The sequence below is a fragment of the Zootoca vivipara genome, chromosome 15 (assembly GCF_965207765.1).
Source record: "Zootoca vivipara chromosome 15, rZooViv2.hap1.1, whole genome shotgun sequence".
NCBI lineage: Eukaryota > Metazoa > Chordata > Lepidosauria > Squamata > Lacertidae > Zootoca > Zootoca vivipara.
The window spans coordinates 11132479-11159177 of NC_142598.1; the positions used below are offsets into that span (position 1 = coordinate 11132479).

The following is a 26699-nucleotide window of genomic DNA, read 5'->3' on the forward strand; positions in this document are numbered from 1 at the left end:
GCACGGCGCGCGTATGAGGAGACAAGATGGCGGCGGGGAAGGAGGCGGGGCGGAAGGACTAGAACGCCGCGCTCCTCCACCCCGCATGCAAGGCGCGCGCCTCCTCGCTCGGCCGCGATTGGAGGAGAGGGGCGCAAACCACGTGGTCCGGCGACCTGCCTTTCTCCTCCGCGCAGCCCCGCCCCTCCCCTCCCCCCTCCCGCGCGCCACCGCCGCCGCCGCCGCCACCGCGCTGCAGTTAGAAGCTGACGGAGGAGGAGGAGAAGCCGCCGTCAGCGTCGCCGCCGTAGCCGCCACCGCCTTTTGCGCGGGAAGCCGCGAGCCCGATACCGGCAACCGCCCGCTTTCTGTGGCGGTGAGGGGAGCGGGGCGGCCGTTGGTAGAGGCCGCCGCTGTCGACGGGCCCAGACCGCTCGGTGAGTGAAGGGGCTTCGAGGGGAGGGAATGAGGGAGAAGCCCGAGCCTCAGGCCCGCCTCCCACAACACGGGGTTCTCCTGAGGCGGCAGCGGGAGCTTGGCTCGTTTCTGAGGGAACGTGCGGTGGGGTGGGAGGGGGAAATAACGTTTCCCTGCGTTCCGAAGAGGATTCTCTCTCCCGCTTGTGTCTCTGTCTTTGCGCGCGCGCTCCATTGTGTGGAGCGAACAAAATGGCGGCGGCGGCAGCGTCGCCTGGGCCGGGAGGGAGGGGGGAAATTGGAGGGAGAGAAGCGCCATGGCGCGCGGGGCGGCTCGACGGAAGGGGAGCCAGTGGCCCCGGGGACGTGGGTGCGCTCTTCCCCGGCCCCCGGCCTCCATCTCTTCCCCGATGCCTCCTCTCACGTGTGCTGCAGCCGCCGCCGCCGCCTCCCTCTTATAAGTGCCGATCCCGCCCTCGAGTTCCCCTTGAAGGCGGAGAGGAAGGGGACCTTCGCCTCAGAACCCCGGGTGGCACCTTCGCAGCGGCCGCCGCCGACCCGCTTCGCTTGGCGCCCTCTGCCTCCCCTCCGCGGGACTCGCGTTTTGTGCCGACCCCCTTCCCCAAATGAAGCGCCGCCCTCTCTATTTCCTCCCCAACCCCCGGTACATACCGTAATGGCTTTCGCCTGCTGGCTAACCTTGCCCAGGTCAGCACGCGCTCCCTCCACGTGGTTAAAAATGCGGCAAGGGCCGGGTCCCCTTCTTCGGGTTACGGGAAAAGGGTCTTGGGCCGCGCCGGGTTTCTCTTGCGTGTGTCTTGACGACCGTAGGTCTGAAACTGGTCTTCCATCTCCTGGCAGATGTGAGGTTTAAATGGCCGAGCCCCTGCGTGGATTTTTTTTTTTGGGGGGGAGGGAGGGGGAGAGCCACTTTTTGATCGAGTGGGGATCTAATGATTGTAAAGCTTAAGTTTGTGATAAGCAGCTCTTTTCAAAGTCTGCTACTTCTAGGCAACTATCAGCTTTTTGTTTTGTCAGTTAACTAGCAAAAGAGGTGATGGCGTTTCCCAAACTTAGGAGCCTTGGCTTTCCGTTTACAAAAGTAGCGCTACTATTAAGTTTGGCTAGGAATTACGATTTCAAAGCAGTGGGTTAACACCCGAGCCCATGGAAAGAGAGATATTGAGTGGGTGTACCAGCTACTCAGGATTGTTGGGTCAAGAAATCATAGCCCCACTAAACCGTAATTTGAAATAATTTAATGCAAGCTGAATCCAGGATTAGATGCACAAATTGGGGGAAGGCTTAAAGGCAATAGGATGTGCTGAATAGTGTTGTACAGCCTAGGCATTTTCCAGTGTCTCTGTGCTTGCTTCCCCCCCCAACAATGAAAATAAAATATTGTTCTTCCCTGAACTTTGCTGCTCATTTTCCACAAGAAACCAGTTCTGAAATAGGCTTGCAGAGCATTTGAGATTGATGAATACAACTGAATTTGTGCAGCTTCATAAGCTTAACTAAAACAGGTGCTTAATTTGTAGTTTAAAAGCGAAGTTAGACTGAGACTAGTTTTTATTTAATGTTTACAACTTCAATTATATTCTTTCTGTGAAAAGTTGTGCTGGTAGTATTAGTTTAGTGTAGCATCTTTGTTTGTGATCTGAACATTTGTCCAAGACACACTGCTTCTTGCCTCATCAACTTCATGTTGCAATGTAATATGTTGTTATTGATCGGCCTCCCCCCATCTCTAGCAGGTTGGGTCACTTTGGTTTAACATTTTTTAACAGAACAGTCTAGATGGAGTGGGGGGTTGTGCTAAATGTTTTGTTATTGTTAAAAACTGAGAGAAATTTTTTTTCCTTTGGTCCCAAAGATCTTTATCCTGTTGTGCTCAAAGGACCGCATAGCACAAGGTGAACGTCTTCTGCCAGGCCCCAGTATGCTTAACTTCACAAATTACAAACTTAAATCATTCCTGTGACCAGCAAGCTCTGTTTTTAGTTCTTTTTATGTGTTTCAAATGTGTCTGTCCTGCACTTCTCAAAGTTCTTGCTACAATAAAGCAATTTGTTCTCATGGCAACACATAACCCATTACCCCATTCTCACAACACAACAAGCCATGGGCGACACTCCAGATCCTACCGGATCACAGTTCTCTTCAACCATTGCTCATGCTTTCTAAGGGAGCTTGGAGTCCAGGATCTGGAGGACCGCAGGTTTCCTTTCCCTGCAGTACAGTACACCATAGTTGCTGGTTTATCATGAATACAGAGATGGCTCTGGCTTTGCCCCTCCCTATCAGGAACAACAAACCACAATTTCTTGCTTAGCATTTCACTCAAATTATTATCAGAAAGCCAAGAGCAAATCTTGGTTTTGCATTGTGGTTTGATTGGAATGAAACAAACGGTGATCAGCGCTTGTTGCTCACATGGTTTGCAACAAGGATTGTTGATGGGGAGATTAGAATGAGACCTCTATGAACATGATAAATCATGGATTAACATAAAATGTAATGGTATATTTTGTTATAATATAAATTCATAATTGTGACAAGTCCACCAGTTTGTTTTATGATATTATTGGATGAAGATGAAGTGTATGTTTCTGTTGTTAAATTTTCTGTCTGGTCTATAACCGCAATAAAGATTGATTGATTGATTTCTGATATTGTTTATCCTTTTCATTTTCCCAGAGTACTGAACACACTGGGCGAGTACAAATTGGAAGAAGCAAATATTTCTTGAAAAATTCAGCCAAAGGTCAAAAGCAAAAATGGTAAGAGACTGCCATTCAGAGGTGAAAGCCAATAGCATACACTGTTGGTTTACTATTTGTGTTTTTATTTTCAGCGGCCAATGCGTATTTTTGTGAATGATGACCGCCATGTTATGGCAAAACACTCTGCAGTTTATCCAACACAAGAGGAGCTGACAGCAGTACAGAACATGGTCTCTCACACTGAACGTGCTCTCAAGGCTGTATCTGACTGGATTAATGAACAAGAGAAAGGTAGCGGAGAGCAGCCAGAACCTGAGACCATGGAGACTGTAGCTGAAGAAGAGAACAAAGAAGGAAGGTAAGTAACATTTCTGCTCATCAGTCAGCTGCTAAATACTTACAAAGGGCACAATTGCAAGCAGCCATCTCTACGTCTAAAGGCAAATCTCCAGTTGCCACAGTAGGTTAAACAGTAAGCATGACTTTGTTCCTGTTGTCCACAGTTTTGGTTGTTTCATTTACCATAGAGAGAGGAGAACTTGTGGTCATCCATATGTTGTTGGATTCCAGCTCCTATCCTAACTACTGGCCATGCTTCCTGAGACTGTTGCAAATTCAGGTCCAACACCATCTGGAGGACTACAGGTTATCCATCCCTGATTAAGCTGATAGAACAGTCACAAACATTTTAGAACATTTCATCAATTAAGTTAATTGCTGCTGGAGGATTTGCCACTACCACAGAATCTCTTACTGTGCAGTGCTATACACATCTACTCAGAAATAAGTGTCATTTAGTTCTGTTGGGCTTACTCCCAGCTAAGAGTATAAGATTGCAGCCCAACTACATTACCACATACATATATGTGAGTGGTATTTTCTTGAATCTTGGGTAATTGTGTTGAAGTCTTCCTGGAACTAGAAAGTGTCACGTTTTTTCACTAGATTTCCCTATAAATACAGTATAGGGTGGGTATTTGTTGTCAAGGAGAAAACATGGACTGGATATGATACCCCTTTGCATTTCTTGGGGTGTATACTAGTACAGCATAAATTTAAACATCAGAAAAGTGGATTTTTGTTCTGAAAATGTTTGAATTGGAAACTTCTGATGCCTTATGTAGGTTGAGATCTCATTTTGCATCTTTGACTTATTTTTAGTAAGCAAATCTAGAAGTCTGCTATACTAATTTTATCTGTTGTATAACTGTCAAAGAATTTTCAAATAGCCAAAAATATTTGAAATGAAATACTTTGACGAGGAAAGGAAATTGAAAAAAATAATCATGCTTAATGCGTTGTAACTATGTTTAGGGATGTGGCAACACAACCACATATGCCTCCTTAGTGTTTAAATTCTAAAAGGAAATAAAGGTACTGAAAACTTCATATGCTAATTTTTGCACACTAAAGACCTATGTATTTATATAATAAATGCACACAGATATATTTGGGGTAGTCACCCAAAAAAAGGTTCAGGTAAGTTTCCGCAGAAAAAGTCATTCCACATGTGCAGTGTTTTAGTTGCTTCAATTAGTAAAGTACTAAATGGATAATATATATTAGTTGAACCAAGCAAATTAGTAGTAGTAATAATAATTAATAATAATATCCATTTAGTGTATTTACTAATTTAAATGCTTACTGTAAGTGTTTAGTGTATTTATTTAGATGCAACCTACTGAGTTGCATCCAACTAAATCATTGTGTGTGGGATGACTTGTGCAGGCACAATAGAGCTTCTCGTGCTGTGCAGCCACCCCCCTCCACCTTGATGTGGGGGTTCCTCTGGGGTAGATAGGTGAATGCAGGGGGAGTACAATTTCCATTGTGCTCACAGAAGTCATTCCATGTGCAGAGTGGTTTAGTTTTAAAATGGCATTGTATTTTTATTTTTAAACTGAAAATTCCATGAAAAAATGGAGCTGTAGAATGTTTTATGGAATTTTCCTCCCTATATCAAAACCTCAGGGCTAATTTCTTGGTGGGCTGTGAGAAGGCATTCTTGAAGTTGCTGCACCATAGTGGATAAGAGACTGAATTTACAGATAAGGACATTGCTGGGTCAAATCTTGCCTTTGCCGTGAACTCACTAAGTAGCTTTGGGAAGTCATTCTCTCTCAGCCTCTCCAAATACTGTATATTCCGGCGCATAAGATGACTGGGCGTATAAGACAACCTGGGTTAAAAAGTAGTCTTATACGCAGGAATATACAGTACTCTTTAGCCAAACAGTGCTTAACAGATACTCCATGTATCTGGAATGGAACAGCATCCAAAGGTGTCTAATTATTGCTTTTTCCAGTTGGGGAGAAAACTTTCGACTTAAGAGCATTGAAGAAAATAAAAGGAAGATTATCATTGTTGCTACAGTATGTAGACCTCTGCATTTTAATGTAAAGGTGGAAGAAACAATTGAGGAACACATCACAGGATTAGATTAATTGCAAACTAAAATATTCAGTTAAATGTTCTCTGTTTAATAGTTCTGCGCTATAACCATTACACAGGCTGCACTTCTGTCTATTCACTCTAAACTAAGGATACACAGTTCATTGGTACCCAGTGGTCTAGACTCCAGGACACTGGTGCATTCTCCATGCTATCGTCTAGGAGGGAAACACTTTAGAAGAAGGTCTTTGCTCAGGGCTGGATTAGATGGTATCTCCCAGTGCCTTTCTTGACCAGTCATTCTGCCACTAGCTATACTTGAGTTTCCATAATCTTCTCTTACTCGTAGTCCAACTCATCCATTTCCAGGCGCCCATAAGCACATGAAGCCTTCATAGTCACCTAAAATATATGATTGCTACCAGCCCCGTTGCAACCCTGAGAGGAAATGAAGTCTTCCCAATGGCATCTTGCTGAACTTCAGAAACACTTATGAGTGTTTCTAGAGCCCAGTGCAACTTTTCACTTGCCCACACACCAAGCTGGAGGGTGTAGGATGCTTCACTCTAATGAATGTTTAAAAGGCTCAGACAGCAGCAATGCACCTCTCTTCTCCACCCACACCTTTGCCCTGTTTGGGATGGTGGGGAATCTCCTAGGCTTCATGCTGAGTCTCAGAGGCTCTGGAAGCAGTTATTTATTGCATTTACATTCCACCCTTTCCCCCAAGGAGCTCATTTAATCTCCATAGCAACACTGTAAGGTAGGTTAGGCTGAAAGGCAGTGACTAGCCCAAGGTCACCCAGTAGCTTTACGGCTGAGTGGAGATTTGAACTCTGGTCTCCCAGATCCTAGTTCGACACTTACTTCAACACCACACTGGCTGTTATGCCTCACTGCTTCCTGACTTTTCTCAGACTCCATATTCTATGGCAAGGAAGTTCCCTTTTCATTTTTTTTGCTTAAGAGGAGGCCATATTCTATTAGTATTTATTCCTTGAAATTAAAATTTTATTAATACTGTATTTTACCCCTGGCAGGTAGATGAATGCTTTGGGGATTAAAAGACCTGTACAATGGTGCCTCACAAGACAAATTTAATTCGTTCCGCAAGTCAATTCATTTTGCAAAAAATTCGTCTTGCGAATCGCGGTTTTCCATAGGAATGCATTGAAATTTCTTTTTTTGCCCATAGGAACGCATTAATTAAATTTCAATGCATTCCAATGGGAAACCGCGATTCGCAAGACTAATTTTTTGCAAAACGAATTCGTCTTGCAAATCACCACCAAATCTCAAGACACATTCGTCTTGCGAAAAATTCGTCTTGCAGGACATTCGTCTTGCGAGGTACCACTTGTACACGATGATAGACTGGTAGAAACAATGGGCTGATAGAGATGTAATACCTTTGTTTGTTTGTTCTACTTGAATCAACTTTTAAAGATATTTGGGTCCCTCCATGTAGTGCAAAACAGTTTGGTGGCTATTTTGAAACAGCCCAGTGTTTCCATTGTGTGCTGAAAGTTTGATTTGAACAAATGCTTAGCATAATAAAAGAGCAGTTTGTCATTTCATCATTTTCTGTAAAGCTTCTTTTCATCATTTCTTAGTGAGCCGAAGACCACAGAGAACTTGACTCGGACACTTCGTGGAGTGATGCGTGTTGGTCTTGTAGCGAAGGGGCTCTTGCTTAAGGGAGACTTGGATCTTGAGTTGGTTCTGTTGTGCAAGGAGAAGCCTACTATTGGTCTTTTGGAAAAAGTGGCAGATAATCTTGGAACCCAACTTGCTGTGAGTATGAAAAATAGGCAATTTTTAAAAGCTTATAATTGCTACCGCTTATTTTGTTTATTTTTTACTTGTTCGTGCAACAAATACAATGTTATCCTACTTTATTGGGTTATGGGGTTTCATGCCAAAGAGTGCACAGAATTTTTGCTGTTGGATACTCTAATGTAATGCAGTTTTTGCTGTAATGCAGAATTTATGTAATGCAGAATTTTTGCTGTTGGATACTCTAATGTAATGCAGTTTTGGATAAAGTAACTCAATCTGAGTAACAAGCACCTATTTACATATTTTTAGGTGCCAGGCAAAAACATTCCTCTTCTCCAAGGCCTTTGGCTAATTAAACTATGGCTTTTAAAACAGTTGGGGGGTGTTATAGTTTTTGTTAGTTACTATGTAATGTATTTTTGTGGTTTCATATTGTAAAATGCACTGTGCTCCTTTCAGTATAGAGGGCAGTATAGAAATTTAATAAATAATTATAACATCTAAAAATCATGCATTTTGCTATCGTATACTGTAGCATTTAAAGTTTGCTTGTAATCAAAGCATAGCTGATGTGGGATAATTCTGGAGCAAATATTTTATGTACAGTAGTACATTGAGCCTGCAATCACCTAAATAAATAAATAAATAAATGGAGAGCAGGGAAAACCCATCATTCCCCACTCTCCATTTATTTATTTCTGCCCAACCCATGCATCTAGTGGGTTTCTCTTGCAGCTTTGCTTTGGGAAGGAGCTGCCCGAGCCCTTGCTTCTCCTTCCCAAAGTTGAGCAAGGTTTGGCAAGGAGCTGCCATGGCTCTCCCTTGTGCCTCCTTTGCAGAGTCCAGTAAGCAGCCATCCACTTTGCAGGTAGCCCTGTTCCAGGTGTTCCATACTTTGCACTTTGTGCATGGTGCTCCGGGACTGAACCTTTGCATAAGTGTTGGGCCCATTGTAATTAGATCTACCAAGTACTTTGCCTACCATTTGCCAGTTTTCTGTATCCAGTTGCTGGCACCTCTTGTAACTAGCCCTGTGGGTCTGTCCCTTCAGAACTTCCAGAACATTACAAATTAAGCTGGAGAACATTCCTCAGTACTTGGTAGCTCATCTTCATTTGCTACTACTGGCTTTAGCTCATCTTCATTTGCTACTACTGGCTTATTTGAGAAACTATTTAGATACCATAGTATGATTTCATTATCAATATTTCCTCTTTTGAAACTAGTCTGATATTTGAATGGGCTAGATAAACTCATTGCTCAGACAAAATGGGAAGCTTTAGTTAAACCTTTATAAGAGGAAATGTCCTAGTGTTGAAAGGGGTTTTCTGCCTGAAGTACCTTTCCAGTCATTGTGCAAGTTGGGGGTGGGGAGAAATGTGTGAAGGGTAGGGAGATGTGGTGGATTCCATATCTTGGGCAGCTTGCCCAAGGAGCATTTGGGCCCCTGAAGCGAATTTCCATATGTTGCTCTTGGCTATACCAACTACGCCAAAATCAAACAACAACAACAACAATTTATTATTATTATTTATACCCCGCCCATGTGGCTGGGTTTCCCCAGCCACTCTGGGCAGCTTCCAACAGAATATTAAAATACAATAATCTATTAAACATTAAAAGCTTCCCTAAACAGGGCTGCCTTCAGATGTCTGCTAAAAGTGTGGTAGTTGGTTGCCCCAAAGCTCTTAACTTGGATGTTGGCACTGCAGAAAGGTAGAGAGACTGATAAAACTCTAAGGCATTTCTTTGTGTTTCAGGCTATTACTGAAGATAAATATGAAATTATCCAATCTGTCAGTGAAGCTGCAATTATCATTAAGAATACAAAAGAACCTCCACTGACACTTACCATCCACTTGACATCTCCTGTTGTCAGAGAAGAAATGGAAAAAATGTTAGCTGGAGGTATGGAGGACTGAAAACTGCTAGCAACCGCAGAATAAGTTTCCAGACGGACTTCATTGTTCACTGTGGTGTTCTGTTTTTGATTAGGCAGAGCAATTTCATGCAAATCAACTTTGTGTCACAATGCTACACAGTGTCATGGTTATGAACAACTGGATTATAGGCTTCTAGAATCTGAGTAGCACCTTCCAAATTAAATCAATTTTTTAAATGTTTGGGCCTTTTTGTATGGCCTTGTACAAGTACATTAATTCACTGGTAAAACTTTTTTCATCAGACCTTAATGATGGATACAGACATTATAAATGTAAACTAAAACCTCTTAAGATGAAGTCTTAGTTTAAATGACTTCTGCATGTTCATGAAATTGGATATGTTACATAAAAGCAGTTTGTGTTGCAGCAAAAATGATAGTTGCTTTTTGTATTTTTGGTCGTTTTGGGGTTTCAGCCTGTTCAGCTGAATTCAATAATGTAATGCAGAGTTTTGGATAAAGTTACTCCATCCTTCATCTTACTCCCGCATCTACAGTATGGGTCTGAGTGACAAGTATGTATACAATAACTCAGCTTGATTATTTGCAGCTGAGTTCAAGGAGGCAGTCCACACAAAGTATTTGAGGTGATATCAAATACTACAAAATACCTGTCCCGGTGTTTGTGTGATAGCTGTCTTCATACATGCACATCACTTGATCGTACAGAGATGAGCTTGGATGTGTGAATTCACCCTTAATATTAAAAGCAATCTTCACATTTGAATAAATCTAGAATGATTTTTTCAGTAGCCAGGTGAACACAATGCTTAAAGGGTCTCACATTTCAAATCACTGAACTAGCCTTATCTAAAACCCTGGCTTCTTCCTATCTTCACTTTTGCTGCAGCACAGACTGGATAGTAATTTTGTTCGCTACTGATTGTTTTATGGTTCTGATATCTGACCACATCTACCAAGCCTTCTAGTTTGTCGATTTTAGGGACGCTGGACCTTTGACCAACAGGACGCACTCTGTCATGGGCTGGGGCCAGGGCAGTCAAGCCTTGTGGGCGGAGGGGGTTCCCATCTAGAAAAGCTTTTAGTTATGTACTTCTGTGGATATAGAGTGGGGATATAATTTTAACCTTCCATTCTGTTGGTTAGCATAGTTCTATACCTTTTTGTAACCTGGTTAAAATAGTTTAGGATTTCTGTCCTTCCCTGTAGGGTTTCCTTTCCTTTTGTAAGAGTGAGTTAGTGCCTCACATTGTTCTCCTTATGTAGTTGTTAGTTCATAAGGGTGACAAAGTAAAGTGTATTGAGGCTATATTTTCAGGTACAGGGCTGTAGATCAGAGTTCTGGGAGCCTCAGCTGCCCTTTAGGAAACTGCCTCATCCCCTCTCCACCCGACAGAACCCCCTTGGTCAAACTGTACCTTGTCTTCTTATTCCACCCACGAATAGAAACGCTATCAGTCAACGACTCACCGGACGTTCTGGACAGGCAGAAATGCCTTGCTGCCTTGGCGTCACTCCGACACGCCAAGTGGTTCCAGGTTTGCATTTTGTTCTTATATTTGTCTTTAAGTAGAAAACTTGTAAGTTGTAATTGTATAACTTCATTAAAATGTTTTAAATCTGGGCTGTAGATGTGCAGAACTTAGCATCTGTTATATGTACAGTTGCTAAAGAAGCACTTGAATGAATTTAGTTTTTCAGAGAAGGAATGGAGTAGATTTCATTGCTGCTGCTTTGTGTTAAGAGTAAGTTTTCATACACAGTAATTAAACTAAAGAAATAAAGCTATGGAGATGTATACATAGTTTACCCTTGACAAAGTAGCACTACAAGAAATTTATATTTTGTCTCAATTTGGTCCTGGTATGCAGTATATTACTGAACCTGTGTTGCTTATTACTTTATTCTAGGCCAGGGCAAATGGCTTGAAATCATGTGTCATAGTCATCAGAGTGCTGAGAGATCTGTGTACCCGTGTGCCTACTTGGGCTCCACTTAGAGGATGGGTAATCTTTCAAGTTATTTCTTTTTTAAAATGCAAAAGTGTGTGAGAAAAAGCAGGTGCTTTTTAAATCCTTTTTATGTTTAAGAAAAGTGTAATCTTTGTAAGATTGCCTAGGTTGTTAAATAAGACTGATTGCATGTGACCAATCAGTCACAATCAGGTGGGATTTTAGGGATTGCGGAAGCCTGACCATTCTAAAATACTTGCCAAAAGTCTGCTTTGGTTTATAGCTATAGTATCCTCATGGCATCAGTTCATCAGTTTGTTGAGGATCAAAATTGACTTGTCCTGTGCTTTTAGAACAGGAGTGGTGGTCTGCAAGCTACATTCGGATGGTCCAGGGCAGATCTCTGCATTGTGGTTGAAAACAAGAGCCAGCATATCCATCCCATTAAGCAGTTATATTGATTTCAATTGTATTTGTATTTTATTGATTATCATGTTGTATTTTGTAATGCAAGTGAGTTCTATGGAATTCAAATTATAATACAATAAAATATTTAAGGAATTAAATAATGAAAATACAATTAGAAATCTTACAGTATTTAACACAGTTGCTGCAAGAGGCAGAAAAAATCATTAAGTACGATAGTCCCAACAAGAGCCTTGGCAAATTTCAGGTGGCCTGGGGGAGAGAATAGTTTTGAAATCACTGCTTGGGAATAATACCCATTTAGTGGCATATAAATAATTTGAATGTGCAATGAATATATGCCATTGTAGGACGTTTCCATTGTTTTCAGATATAATGGTTGTGTTTGCACAAACATTGTCATAAGCCAGAGTTTCTAGTTTATTATGGTAAATTGTAAACGAGCAGTGAGCTAGTGCATGCTGCCTGCTTACTTCCACTTCAGCCCTCTCCTGCTGTGAGCAGAATATGTATACTGTACCAGGAAGTTGTTGCAGTGGTCCCTCAACTTACGAACTTACTAATCCATTCCGAATGCACATTCGTAGGTTGAAAAATTTGTAAGTCGAAAAGCGGTTTCCCATAGGGGGAAAAAATTGTAAGTTGAGGAAACCGCATTTAAAGCCGCCAACAGTTTCCGTTCGGATGTAGAAAAATTAGTAAGCGTGCGGCCATTTGTCCTGTTCATAAGTCGAAAACATTGGATGTCGAGTAATTCGTAAGTCGAGGGACCACTGTAGTTTGATTGTAACAACAAAACATAGTCACTGCCCATCTTAAACCATGCTTTGTTGGCTTGCTTATTGTGGCTTGCTAGAATGCAAAAAGGAAACCTAGGCCTCCTGGAGGAGTGATCAGACCACATGCACCAGCACACAGAAAGTCTGGCTTATGTGTCTATGCAGCCAGTGAATATTTGAGAATGTGGTGGGGTTATTCAGTTTTCAATGCAGATTACCATTCTAATACTTCACAGGCATTATTAGACAGCCCCTCACACACATTTCAGACCTTCAGTTAAGCTTACGCCAAGGCAACAGCTAAAAGTGATTCTGGTCTAGGTTAGATGACCACACACCTTACAGCAGGCATAGGCAAACTTCGGCCCTCCAGATGTTTAGGACTATAATTCCCATCATCCTTAGCTAACAGGACCAGTGGTCAGAGATGATGGGAATTGTAGTCCCAAACATCTGGAGGGCCCGAGTTTGCCTATGCCTGCCTTACAGCAACCCCCACAACCAAACTTTGCTAAGCTTCATTTGATTCAGCTTGAGCGGAATATGAATGCAGGGCAAGTAAATTGCAAGTGTCTGTATCATTTAGCATGCAGATCATTCTTGCTTTCACCAACATGATCACTGCAAACCCCATTTTTTTGAACAATTACCATTGACTTCAAACACTTAAAATATTATTAGGTGCATGCTTCAATTCAAGTTGCTGGTGGGGTTAGGGAACTACAATCCCCCCCCCAAAGCTGCATCAGAGAAGCCACTTTGAAGCAGAAGCAATTAATATCTGAGCTATGAGCATTCTATATGTTAAAGCTATAGAGAGCATGTTATTTCTACTATTTATGTTGCACTTGCTAAGTTTGAAAACTTTATTGCATTCACTGATTCCCATTTTACAGAAAGGGCACTAACATCCACATGTCAACTTTTCCATTGAGTCAGTGATAGGCAAGCTTGTACCAAGGTCTTCTAGATCCAACACCCAATTTTCTAGTCATGCATGTGTCTCTTTGACTGAGTTATTTAATAGAGTAATGGTTAAGGTAGGCCAGCATCTGTACTATGGGCACTGATAACTGTTTACTACTTTCCTTACAATTTCTGAAATGTCTTTTCAGCCTCTAGAACTGCTGTGTGAGAAATCAATTGGAACAGCCAATCGACCAATGGGAGCCGGTGAGGCCCTGAGAAGAGTTCTTGAATGCCTTGCATCAGGAATAGTCATGCCAGGTTAGATAGTTCTTGATTTCAATAGATGTGACTGAAATTGGCTCTAGTCAAGGTTTTGTGTTTCCACCATGTTAGGCATGACCATATTTTATCTGTTTCTTTCACTTAAGGCTTGATGTATAGGGCATGACATTATCTTGAACAAATGCTCTTAAAATTATGGACCCATTATTCCAACTCCCTTAATGGGGATGTGACAGAATGTGCAGGTTGCTTTTGGAGTGCTTGAAGACTTTGGCAACCTTGCCACACAGTGCTGGGCTTATTGATCTGTATTGCAGACTAGATCAAAATTATTGCCCATTGGATCAAGAACTTCAATTGAGCTACTTACATTTCTGAGTCTTAGGTGATGCTGAGGGAATATTTGAGTCTACGTAGAGACCCTAGGATAATTCTCTGCATATCTTCCTTGTTTCCTGCCTTCAGATGGTTCTGGTATTTATGATCCTTGTGAAAAAGAAGCCACTGATGCTATTGGGCATCTAGACAGACAACAAAGGGAAGATATCACACAGAGTGCTCAGGTATAGTTTTGATTACAGATGTTACAAAACCGCAATGAGTTCTTAATGATAGCTAGTTTTCCCAATGAGGCTGGCTATAATCTGAAACAGAAGAAAGGGTCCCATTAAGTAAAACAGGAGTTTTTTTGCTGATTTCCCAAAAATAAGATGTCAGGTTTTTAAAAACTTAACAGTAAGTTCCAGAGTGCTTGCTGACTTTGGTCTTCAGACGTTTCTGGCTTGAAATACTGGGAATGGGTTTTGTTATGAATGTGGGAAAAGCTAGGAGCAGTTTGGACACCTCAGTAATACACATTCTATCTCTCTAGCATGCGTTAAGGCTTGCTGCTTTTGGTCAACTTCATAAAGTTTTGGGGATGGATCCGTTGCCATCAAAGATGCCCAAGAAACCAAAAAATGAAAACCCAGTTGATTACACTGGTAGGTTTTAGTAGTTTGGAATTTTATTTCCGACAGAAAATATGTTGGTGCTTTTATTGACAATCTAAAATCTTGTCTACAGTCCAGATTCCCCCTAGCACCACATATGCCATTGCTCCGTTGAAACGTCCTATGGAAGAAGACGGAGAGGAGAAGTCTCCAAGCAAAAAGAAAAAGAAGATTCAGAAAAAAGGTATTGAGTTGGCAAGAGGTAGGTATACATAGTTTTCCAAGTGCTTGCTAATCCAGATGTGTTGGATTCATGTTGATATGTAAATGTCAGTGAATGTTAGGAGGTAGAAACAAATGTCAAGTTGTTCTTCTGCTTTGGCTGTTTTGTTTGATAGCTATAAACTTAACACTGTGCACTTTGTAGAGCACAAAGGATATTAATGTGGGGTCTTCAGTCAATACATTAATATCTGACAAAAACCTTCTTTTGTTCAGAGGAGAAATCGGAACCACCGCAAGCTATGAATGCACTGATGAAACTGAACCAACTGAAACCTGGACTTCAGTATAAACTAGTGTCTCAGACAGGTCCAGTTCATGCTCCTATATTTACTATGTCTGTGGAAGTAGATGGCATTTCATATGAAGCTTCAGGACCTTCCAAAAAAACAGCCAAGCTGCATGTAGCTGTAAAGGTAGGAAGTGGTTATGAATATGTGCTTAACTATTATTTGTAAATCAGTACATACACAGTTTCACTTTAAACGGAACTTGTATTCCTTTCGTCTGGAAGGGGATCTTGTGCCTTTCCCAAAATACATCAGTGTCATTCATTACAAACCATGGTTAAGGAAGCTTAAACTATGATTTAGTCTTCTGTTTGTATTGACATACCCATAGTTTGCAATTGACCAACAAGACAAAATTGGAGAACCGTGATTTGTCACAGACATGTAATCAATGCAGTTTGTACTTTATGATTTGCCATGGTAATAGTTGACTATGAGGGTGCTTTACCTAGAAGCTGGGAGGGATAAGCACAGGAGGGAGCCGGCAGCCAGGTATACTTGCACCATGCCTCGGAGGGCTAAGCTGTCGGGGGGGGGGGGCTCTCTCTAGAAACCAGCTCCTTTCCCCCTTTTTTCTTTTTTAAATTTATAGCTTTATTTTAACAAGACTTCCAACCCAGGCATCAGACAATCTCTGCACGGGCCTGGATAAGCAAGCTCTAAATCAGGGGTCCCCATCCCCAAACTAAGCCTGGGGGGCCAGATGCGGCCCAATTGCCTTCTAAATCCGGCCCGCGGACGGTCTGGGAATCGGCATGTTTTTACATGAATAGAATGTGTTCTTTTATTTAAAATGCATCTCTGGGTTATTTGTGGGGCATAGGAATTCATTCATATATTTTTTCAAAATATAGTCCGTCCCCAGGTCTGAGGGACAATGGACCGGCCCCCTGCTGAAAAAGTTTGCTGACCCCTGCTCTAAATCATGTTATGTTCTGTGTTTGGAAGCTCAAGCTATAGCTAGTGAAACCCTAGTTAGGTGTGGTTGCTGAATGGCTTAATGGATGTTACTGAGTATATAACAGTCTGAAGTTGTACAGAAGCTTCTAAACTGATCAGCATAAAAAATTTTCTTAGGTGTTACAAGATATGGGATTGCCTACGGGTGTAGAAGGAAGAGAGAGGGGTGATGAATCAGCAGAGGAAACGGATCAGAAACCAGTAGCTATTACTGCTCCACCTGTAGTTGAGACTGTTTGTACACCCAGTGCTGCTTCTCCTTCAGAGCAAACAGAGGTAGGTGTACATTACTTGTGCCTCTTTTAGGCTCTGGTCATTGCTCTTCAGGCTAGAATCCCTGTCACTCCAGATCAATGACAAGTGCCTACTTCGTTTTAGAAACTCTTGTACAATCAATACCACAAAATGGTTATGGAAGTGATTCAAATGATGCAATATCTCTCACATAATGTATCTTAACTAAATCTGACATTATAGTTCTAAGTGTACTCTAATAATCAATTGTCCGTAGTCTAAGACAAAGTACATTATAGTTTCTAGCACACTTCTCACCAGCACCCAGCTGTCTCTTTTGAAAGCCTACTTTTTCCTCTACTGTACACATTCACAAAGCCAGTGCCTTGTTCTAGTGGGCGAAGACCACATGGTTTGCTTCTCTGTCCTCAGCATCCTGCTTTGCCCTACTGTGCTAACTAGGAAGGTGGGATGCTAACCTAGATAATTTTTTGGCTTTTGGCTTTTCTGTACCAGTTTAACACACACACCCGTCCCCCCAATTATTGATCTACATTTTTAAAAAGTGGAAATGGCACCAACGCAGTGGTATTTTAATTTCATAGAATGTGAAGCAGCAGGGACCAATACTGACGAAGCATGGGAAAAACCCAGTTATGGAGCTAAATGAAAAACGACGTGGCTTAAAATATGAGCTGATCTCAGAAACTGGCGGCAGTCATGATAAGCGGTTTGTGATGGAGGTGAGATGATCTGGTATACAAAATTGCATTCAGAATTACTATTAGTTAATGCAGTTACAACATGGGAACGTGCAGTTCTCTCTCCCTGACACTTTTCCTTACTTCAAAGGTTGAGGTTGATGGTCAGAAATTCCAAGGAGCTGGTTCAAACAAAAAAGTGGCGAAAGCTTATGCTGCACTGGCTGCGTTAGAAAAGCTTTTTCCAGATGCCCCCCTTCCAATGGAGCAAAAGAAGAAAAGGGCCCCTATGCCAGCGCGAGGTGGACCCAAATTTCCCGTAAAGGTAAATTTTAACCCTATAACTTGTGCTTTCAGGTAGATTAATACTTACTCAATCCCCTAGAGAGACAGTACTCTTAACAGACTATTTGGTGGTTGATTTGAAAAGCATAGCTTGTGGCTACAGTTCTAGCTAGGAGATGTTTAGCAATGAATTATGCAAAATAACTTAACATAGCAAGAATAAAAAATAAGTTAGTTGACTTTCTGTTGGTTGGATTTTTACTAATTTCAACAGCATAATCCAGGCTACGGTATGGGAGGCCCTATGCATACTGAAGTGCCACCCCCTCCAAACATGCGGGGTCGTGGTAGAGGAGGAAATATCCGAGGCCGCGGTAGAGGAAGAGGTGGATTTGGTGGTGCTAATCATGGAGGATATATGAATGCTGGTGAGTTATTTCCTTTCTGTTCCATACTTTGAAGTGTGAAAGCTAGCATTAATCATCTTGCACATGCTGTATCTGCTTCATAGCAAGGGTGGGAGGCCTGTACCCCAACAGGCTTGGTTAGATTCTGGTTCCCATCATTGGTCATGTTGGCTGGAGTGGATGCCAATTGAGAGACCAACAACATTTAGAGGGGCGCAGGCTCACCACCTCGGCAGTACAACAGTGCTTATAGTGAGACTAAGGAGGAGCTGGAAGATAAATACTGATGAAAGCCTTAATGGTTGCTGAACTCAGTGGTTCTGTGGAGCCCACTTTTTATATATGTGTCTGAATCTGAGCATCTGTGTAAATCCATGGTGCAAACATACCTAATGGTTTACTTAAGTCGCTCCTTTTTTGCAATATTGTCAGGTGACTAATATATACTTCATTTTGTTCTAGGAGCTGGATATGGAAGCTATGGCTACGGTGGCAATTCTGCAACAGCAGGCTATAGTAAGTGTTCATGGAAAAAATAAACACAACACCCTGGGGGTAGTGAAGCTCAGTTCTATTTTACGTAGCAAAATGAGGAAAATCTGATGTTGAAAGCAAATCTCACTTGCTTTTAAAATGAACTAAACATTTCTCTGCTTTATGCCAGTGAAGCAAATCACCATTCCGAAAAGCATTTTCCCTAAAAAATAAAATTTAAAAATACACAGCTCGGTTTGTTTCGGGAGGGGGGGATGACGGGAGCAGAGAAATAAAAATAAATTTTAAAAATGTGGCACATTTTGCCATCTTCCAAAAATTCTAATTTTTTTTCCTCTGCTCTGTCTCCCCCTTTTGTAGGTGACTTTTTCACAGACTGCTACGGCTATCATGATTTTGGGTCTTCCTAGATCATCTAAAAGTATTGCACATAAAACAGCTTTTTACTCCAATTTTCTCGAACTCCAAAACCCAAAGTGTTCGTGCTGTGTCCCTGTGCTTCACTGGGTTTCTCAACAGTGGCTTTTCACCGCAGCTTGTCTGAAACTGTTAGCCTACAAACAGTGGCAGTTTTTATTGTGACTTGCCTTTGGTCATATTGATGTACAATATGGGGGAGCTAAATTTCAAGGAATGTGTGTGTGCGTTGTGCACAAAAAGAGCCAACTCTGTTCTGCTTACAAGCAAAAGGCCCCCTTTGCTTTTTATGGAAAGCATCGCTTTATTTTTAAGGAACATGAAAATGTGTTAACTACTTGTTTTAATTTACAACAGATTTTGTACAAAACTTAACCTTTTTGGTTCTCCGAAGTGGGTAGATGCCTCTAATAATAAGGGGAGAGACATTTGAACAATTCAGAATCCACGACAACTTGGTGTTTTAAGCATGCATGATATTGACTTGTATGTGAAATAGTATGTGCTAATTTTAATATCTGCATCCTTTGTGCTTCTTGTATTGGTATAACATCCAGGACCTACAGCCTCAGCTACAATGCTTGGGTTGCGATTCCTCTAAAATTGAATGGTTTCATTAGTTGCAGTGGGCATTTTTTTGCAACATAAGATAAAAGGCCTAAAGCACTTTGCAAGTTGGTTCAAATTCTTGTAGGGTATGGCTACTTATCTTTTTTTGCAGTGCATGTCCCCCAAAACAGGTGTATGTAATGTCCAGGAAATGAAAGCTACTAAACACTGAAAAGGCACAGGGAATAAACTAGTTGTTGAGGTTTTTAATAAACATACTGTTTGGTCTTCTTTGCTTCAGTAGTTGATTTAAATGTGTGTATCTTGATCCCTGTCCTAGGGGTAACTATTTTTAAAATTTCTATACCACCTTTCATCCAAGGATCACGGGTGGTTTACAATATAAAAACACAAAATTGCATAACATTATAACAAACAAAAGCAATACCCCCCATGCAGACACATTGTTATTTATTTGTTAATGAATACTAAATAAAATCATTACTAAATAAGCAGTTTACAACATAGTTAACATGCTAACTACAAGTGGTTTTGGTGAGGGAATTGTTTTTCCCAATTTTGTTGTTAAATGTCCTTTTTTAAAAGAGAAACTGTGTTTTGCATAGCTCTGAACTGAGTGAAAACTCACTTTAATACCCACTGTGTTGTGGGTGTTAGTATGAAGATGATTTGAGGAGCCAAGACTTATTTCAAGAAATAATTTTCTAATTTTTTATTTAAAACTAGTGGGTTCCTTCCAGTATACTATGCTGTGCAGATTGGCTGCATGTGTCACCTTACTAGACAATAGCCATTCTTGTTCAGTTTTAACCATAGGCTCATAACATCTGTTATGGGTCTTAAAGCTGGTGCCTTCGTTACTAAAGCATAATTTTAGATCAAATCTTGTGTGCTCAAATTGTATTTCGAAACAGAATCTTTACAGACTGAGTAAGTTGTATTCAAAATGAATATACTTTCTGGGCAAGCTGTTTTTAGATGTACCTGAGTAGTAACTCTGTGTCTTTTGCTATTGTTTCCAGCTGTGATCATCACTTCCTTTTACACACCAGGGGATATTTTGCAGTCTGGTACATGGGGAACTGAAATCATACCAGACTGCTTTGTTGGATGTTCATATCTGACTTCAAGTCTATAGAATTCCAAATTTTGAATTGTCACTGCTACAAAAAATGGGTTACTACTGTATCATGTAAAATATTGTGGGGAGTGCATAGCCCTTCCAGAGAGAGGTATAAGGCCCCAGTCAAACCTAAGTACAGTGGTACCTCCGGTTGTGGATGGGATTGGTTCCGGAGCTCTGGTCGCATTCCGAGGTTTTCGCAACCAGAGGTACCTGTTCTGCATATGCGTGCACGGCAAAACCTGGAAAAATACTGCTGGGTTTGCCGTGTGCGTATCCCAAAGGATATGTAACCAGGGGTGCTCGTAAGTAGAGGTGCCACTGTATCCCTTTAAGGAAGGGAGGACATCCAGGGTAACATGTCAGTTTGCTCTGGGATTTCTTCTAGGGTGCAGGGGGAGCTTGACACCATGCTACAGAGTCACATTTTAGGCCCATATCTTCCTGAGAATGTAGCAGTTTCAAATAACTTGAACAAGTGTAGTGACTGCTTTCTGTCCTGTCCTTAGGTCAGTTTTACAGCAATGGTGGCCATTCCGGCAATGCAGGAGGGGGTGGTGGATCTGCAGGGTATGGTTCCTACTACCAAGGTGGTGACTACAGCTCTCCTGCCCCTCCTAAACACGCTGGGAAGAAGCAGCAGCATGGAGGACAGCAAAAGCCCGCCTATGGTTCGGGGTATCAACCCCATCAAGGCCAACAACAGCAGTCGTATAACCAGAACCAGTATAGCAACTATGGGCCACCACAAGGAAAGCAGAAGGGATATAACCAAGGCAACTATGCTTCATACTCGAATTCCTACAACTCTCCTGCTGGCGGTGGAGGAGGATCAGACTACAATTATGAAAGTAAATTCAGTGTGTTCCTGGTGGGTGGTGGGAGTTGTGAAAGCGCTTAATACACTTTTAGCATAAGCATGTGTCTTGTACACTGCACATCAGGGCCATTATCATTTTGTAAGTCCAGAGTGCAAGAACAGAGAATTGGAAATGTAAAGGAAACATGATAATTTAAGCACTGATGTGATTCTGTTACTTAGTATGCTTAAGTAAAGTGGATGTATTTTAAAGATGCTTGTGGATAACAGGTATTCCAGTTAAATTGGGGTTGAGATGCAGACCAGATGAGAATCTTTTAAAAGGCAGTGGAGTTGAGCTGCAGTGATAAATGAAGACATCTAATGATTTTGAGCAGGTGTGTTTGGAAACTTTCATCCTGCAGCTAGATTCGGTATAGCCTCTCCACTGCTGCTGTGTTGCAAGAAACTAGGGGAGACATCTATAATAAGAGCTGATAATCTCCCTGTGTAATAGAAAACTACTTTGTGATATTAATCTGAAGTCAGCTTTCATATATTTACATTTGATTTTTAATGTTTCCAAAGTAGCCTGATGTGAGACTTTCCTCAGTATACATTCTTAATTCCAGGTTACGGTGGCGGCGGTGGACGTGGCGGTAGTGGCGCAAACAATTACGGCTCAGGAGGAGCCGCCTACAATGCTGGTTCCCATGGTGGCTATGGGGGCGGAGCTGGGGGAGGAGGGTCATCTTACCAAGGTAAGCAACGTCCGTATAGAATAACAGCAACCCTGAAGTGTTTGCATGTTGAGTCCACAAATCTTGACTTAGCTAATCAGCCAGCCATTATATGTGATCACTGCCATTGCTCCCATGTATGTATATATGTGTGTCCATATGTATGTCCTCTGGAACATGCAATGAACAAAGGCGGAAGAGTGTCACTCTACTTGATTAGGTTTTAGTTTAGAGAAAGATTAGCAGTCCAGGGGACTCCTGTTGCTCCTTTTCTTTTCCAAAAGCTGATGGGAGTGCCTTTGTTACTCAACCATAATTTTAGATCACGTTAAAAAGGGAGGCGGTGGTAGACCAGAGCAGGCAGAAGTGCAGCAGGGAAAGATTATTGTACCCCAAGTGCTCTTCAATTACCAAACTTTGGAGAGGCAATATTCATTCTGTTCTGGTGTGTTGCCTGCTATTTGTGTATGTGATAGTTTAGACTATATAAGCAAAGTAGTGATTTATAATGGCATATTAAAGTGACCCCTCTCCCTTTTCACTCTAGGTGGATATTCTCAGCCAAACTACAACTCCCCAGGTTCAAACCAGAATTACAGTGGACCCCCCAATTCCTACCAAGTCTCCCAAGCTGGTTATGGCAGAAATGACCACAGCATGAACTATCAGTATAGATAAACCAGTCTCTTCTCGGGTGTGAAGCTTTGTTACCTTCTAAACTTGCATACCCTTTGAATATTGAGTTTTATTGCATCACAGTAAACATGTAAACCCTGTTTCCATGTTGCAGTGCTCTTTGTGATATCAGTCACTAATGGTTGAGTACTTTGTAATTCCATACTTAGCTGTATTTTGGACATTTAATGGTGTATTTAATGGTTTGTTTGCCATTTCAATTTTCTGTCTAAATAGAATTTGAGTTCAGTATCCTTTTTCTGTTTAAATGACATTCATGTGTCAACACAGTATGGCTTTAAATAGATAAGGGATATCTTCTGCTAATGCTTTTGTGAAGTGAGTTTAAACAAGCTTTCTGTATTTTAATGCTTTAGTGTTTTTCAGTTTTATAAGTGAGGATTTTATTTTAAAACTTGTGGGAAAGAGTGGGTTTTGTATGTCTGGGTCATTCAGACAGCACATCTGGATTATGCTGAATGTAGACAAATAAACACAAACTCTTCATGTGTCTGTCTAGATTCTTATTCTGCCTAAATCCCATCACCTGATTGCTACCAACTGCCTCTCAACTTTCAAAGCAAGCCATTAGGTTGTTGTATCCTAATGATATATGGCAACTTTAAAAAAATCCTTTATAAAGGCCCAAATTTTGCATGGCCAGTAACACTCAAGTTGTATTAACATCTCTTAACGGCATTTTTTAGTCTTTCACAAGAAAATAGTTACGTGAATTACAGATTCTAATGAAGTGATGGTAGAAGAATGAGGCAGCTTGGGTAACAATGAAACAGTAATGGGGTAAGGAACAAGAAACACTGGTGATTTTGTCCAATTTTATTTTGAATCTTCACTCATTAACTTTATTCCATATCTGTAATATCTGCCCCTAAAAGCTATAGTAACCAGATTCCGCCCTGTGCAGCATATATGGCTGTTTTTAAAGAATATGTGGCGGAATGGCAATATTGCAACTTACTGCTGAGACAAACTAATGAATCAATCAAAGCTAAATGGTCACAGAAAAACTTTTGTATGCTGATACGTAGAAGCAGGCCTCGAAGCCAAGTTGAAATATGTTAAAAACTGCCTAATAGCAAGACTAAAAATGAAGGGCACATCAACAAGATACAATTTGCATGTGATACTGAAGAAGCGTACTCTGGCCCACAAAGGTTTATGCTGTAATGAAATGGTTTAATCTTTCAAGGTGTTGTATCTTCGTATTTCCTGCAGCAGATTTTCAGAAGAACAGCCCTATTAATCGGTACATTCGGACACGGTTGTGCCTAAATATAATGCTGACAAAATATGGACAGTATAAAGCTGCGTGCTCTTATGTGGGAGTAGTGAGCCCTACTGAACTCAGTGGGGGCTTGCTGCCAGGAAAATTCACAGAATTGTGTTGTAAGTCTTGTTGAAGATGTTGCAATATCTGGGTGTTTTTTTTTTAAAAAAAGGCTATCTGGTAAATTGGAAATAAGCTTACTAACCAATAGCTGTAAATTCAAGTCAAAAATAATGTTTGTACCATTTCCTAACACACACCCTATCAGAGCTCTTATGATGATACTGAAGTACAGATTCATCATAAAATTGTCATTGGAAAGGGACCCTGTGCAATTACTAGATTTCAATTTACATTTCCTTCAAGGTTAAATCCCAGTTGGAAGCTGGGTAATTTCAATAGTACAGTGGTACCTTGGTTTTCGAACAGCTTAGTTCACGAACTATTTGGAACCCGAACGCTTCAAAGCCGGAAATGGGTGTTCCGGTTTTGGAACCCGAACATACTCCCGGGGGGGGGGGGTACACTTCCATTTTGAGTGCCATACTTCGGTTGCCTGCTTGTTTTCCTCCGGACCTGGGCTCCCCTTGCTCAGCGCCAGCCACTGGCAATACAGGGTGTAGCTGATGCTGCAGCAACAGTGGCAGCAGAGGGAACAAGCGGCGCAGAGTAGCAGCAACATCACTTGCCTGCTCAGCACAGCCTTCTCTCAGCTCTGGCCACAGAAGCAAAATCCGGAAGCCGAGAAGAGGGTCATTGATGCTGTAGCAACGGCAGCGGCAGACAGCGCAACAGCGACATTGTTTGCTGCTCAGCACAAGCTTCCCTAACTCCGTGCCGGCTGCTGCGGAAAACACTCCCTAGAGCACGTACCTCCTGCAGCTGCATGGGGGGGGGGGGGGATTGCGCACCACCACATCAAATACCCCCTCCTCTGCTTCCGGATTTTGCTGCCACAGCCAGCACTGAGTTCCGGAAGGCCATGCTGAGCACCCCACGCTGCTGGGTCCCTCTGCTGCCGTCCCTGCAGCATCAACAACCCCCTTCTCGGCTTCCGGATTCCGCTGCTGCGGCCGCTGCTCAGTTGGGGAAGGTTGTGCCGAGGAGGCAAGCGATGTCACTGCCACCCAGCCCCGCTTGGTCCCTCTGCTGCCCCAGAAGTGACTGCCTCTGCATCCCATCACAGGGCATGGGACAGCGCGGGCAGAACACATCCAAGTGGCGGGGGCTGCTTGCTCTTTTGGCTTAGGGGAGGGTTGGCTGAAGAAGGTGAGGAAGGGGTGCTGGCGGAAGGAATCCAGAAAAGCTGGCCTGGGGCGGGGCGGAGAGAGGCCAACTGGCTCCTCAGAGAACTTTTGCCTCCCTTTCCTTCTCCATTTGAACTCCCCCTTCATACACCCCGCACACTCATCCCTCCAATGGTAATGGGTACATTGCTTTCATTTTGTGGCTCAATAGATAGTAAATTCATGTTAAATTGCTGTTTAGGGGTTGTTTTTAAAAGTCTGGAACAGATTAATCCACTCTGCATTACTTTCTATTGGTTTTGGAACGGACTTCTGGAACACATTAAGTTTGAGAACCAAGGTACCACTGTATATTGAAGAGCTAGTAAAACGCTTCTCAGATTATATCATCGTAATCACAGCATTATTTTAGACACCACTTTTCTCCCACTTAGCGGCCCGCAAAGCAACTTACAATAAAGAAACACAAACAATACAAAATATAGACATATAAATAAATCAGTTTAATAAAACAAAAGACATCGATTATGTGAATTAAATAGGGAACAATGGGGTTTTTCTTTCACAGGCACTTAAGTCTCCGGCCAAAATTATAAGACAAGGGGAAAAGGCATTCAGTCAAAAAGATCAAGCCTGTTCTTGGGATCCCCAACATAGCTCCATGGGCACTACAAGGTCAAACAATACCCCCCTGCCCCTACCAATTTTTAACAATGAACTAGGCTCTTTTGGCTTAGGGGAGGGTTGGCTGATACATGCTGCCTGCTTTCTAATGTTTTTTATTTGTTTTGCGGGGTGTAGGTGTTTTAGGGTTGGGGGGAGGTTCTGGGCATTCCCAGTTTTTCTTCCATGAAGTGGGTTCAGTGAATCCCACTTTGCTGGAGCATGAGAAAATTTAGGACTTCTCATGAGGTGGCCAAAGTATTGGAGCCTTCAGGATCTGTCCTTCCAGTGAGCACTCTTATACGGTATATTAAGAGCGAATAAAACACTTCTCAGTTTGTATCATCATAATCACAGCATCATTTTAGACACTACTTTTCTCCCACTTAGCGGCCCGCAAAGCAATTTACAATAAAGAAACACAAACAATACTAAAAAAACAAGATATGGATAAATAAATAAATCAGTTTAATAAACTTCATAATAAAACAAAAGACATAGATTATATGAATGAAATAGGGAACAACAGGGTTTTTCTTACACAGGCACTTAATTCTCAGGCCAAAATTATATGACAAGTGAAAAAGGCATTCAGTCAAAAAGATCAAGTCTGTTCTTGGGATCCCCAACATAGCTCCATGGGCACTACAAGGTCCAACAATACCCCCCTGCCCCTACCAATTTTTAACGATGAACTAGGCTCTTTTGGCTTAGGGGAGGGTTGGATGATACATGCTGCCTGCTTTCTAATGTTTTTTATTTGTTTTGCGGGGTGTAGGTGTTTTAGGATTGGGGGGAGGTTCTGGGGATTCCCAGTTTTTCTTCCATGAAGTGGGTTCAGTGAATCCCACTTTGCTGGAGCATGACAAAATTTAGTACTTTTATAACGATACTTTGGTTACTTTTTCTGAATGCTATCCCCTGGTTTAGGATTCAATTTTCCTCCTTTTAAACCTTATCTCATCCTTCAAAGAGAACAGGGAATCGTTGTCTTTATAGTGATTCATGTATAAATAACACTGTGTTGTGTGTTGGGAGAAGCTCTTTGA

General features: G+C 41.8%; 1 protein-coding gene across 21 annotated transcripts; it reads left to right on the top strand.

Moving 5' to 3' along the window:
* The first annotated feature begins 226 nt into the window (after positions 1 to 226).
* Positions 227 to 22965, top strand: ILF3 (interleukin enhancer binding factor 3). 21 transcript variants are annotated; one of them, XR_015947255.1, is made up of 21 exons: positions 227 to 416; positions 2272 to 2311; positions 3096 to 3178; positions 3253 to 3479; positions 7105 to 7306; positions 9052 to 9199; positions 10641 to 10732; positions 11105 to 11200; positions 13467 to 13578; positions 14008 to 14105; positions 14414 to 14525; positions 14608 to 14736; positions 14973 to 15172; positions 16124 to 16282; positions 16846 to 16983; positions 17093 to 17266; positions 17501 to 17654; positions 18096 to 18149; positions 18489 to 21089; positions 21670 to 21798; positions 22325 to 22965. XR_015947255.1 is itself a non-coding variant. In XM_088658615.1 (21 exons), the coding sequence occupies exons 3-21, from the start codon at positions 3176 to 3178 to the stop codon at positions 22453 to 22455; spliced, it is 2700 nt and encodes an 899-aa protein (XP_088514741.1). In that variant the 5' UTR covers positions 227 to 416; positions 2272 to 2311; positions 3096 to 3175; the 3' UTR covers positions 22456 to 22965. The 21 variants fall into 21 exon arrangements, 12 of the variants coding, with proteins under 12 accessions (XP_088514741.1, XP_088514745.1, XP_088514743.1 ...); XR_015947259.1 differs by having other exon boundaries at positions 14608 to 14718; XR_015947260.1 differs by having other exon boundaries at positions 7126 to 7306.
* The last annotated feature ends 3734 nt before the right edge of the window (positions 22966 to 26699 follow it).

Coding starts and splice junctions, on each gene's coding strand:
- ILF3 (XM_088658615.1), top strand. Junction 17,267..17,500: donor GACCCAAATTTCCCGTAAAG/GTAAATTTTAAC, acceptor TAATTTCAACAG/CATAATCCAGGCTACGGTAT. Junction 17,655..18,095: donor TGGAGGATATATGAATGCTG/GTGAGTTATTTC, acceptor ATTTTGTTCTAG/GAGCTGGATATGGAAGCTAT.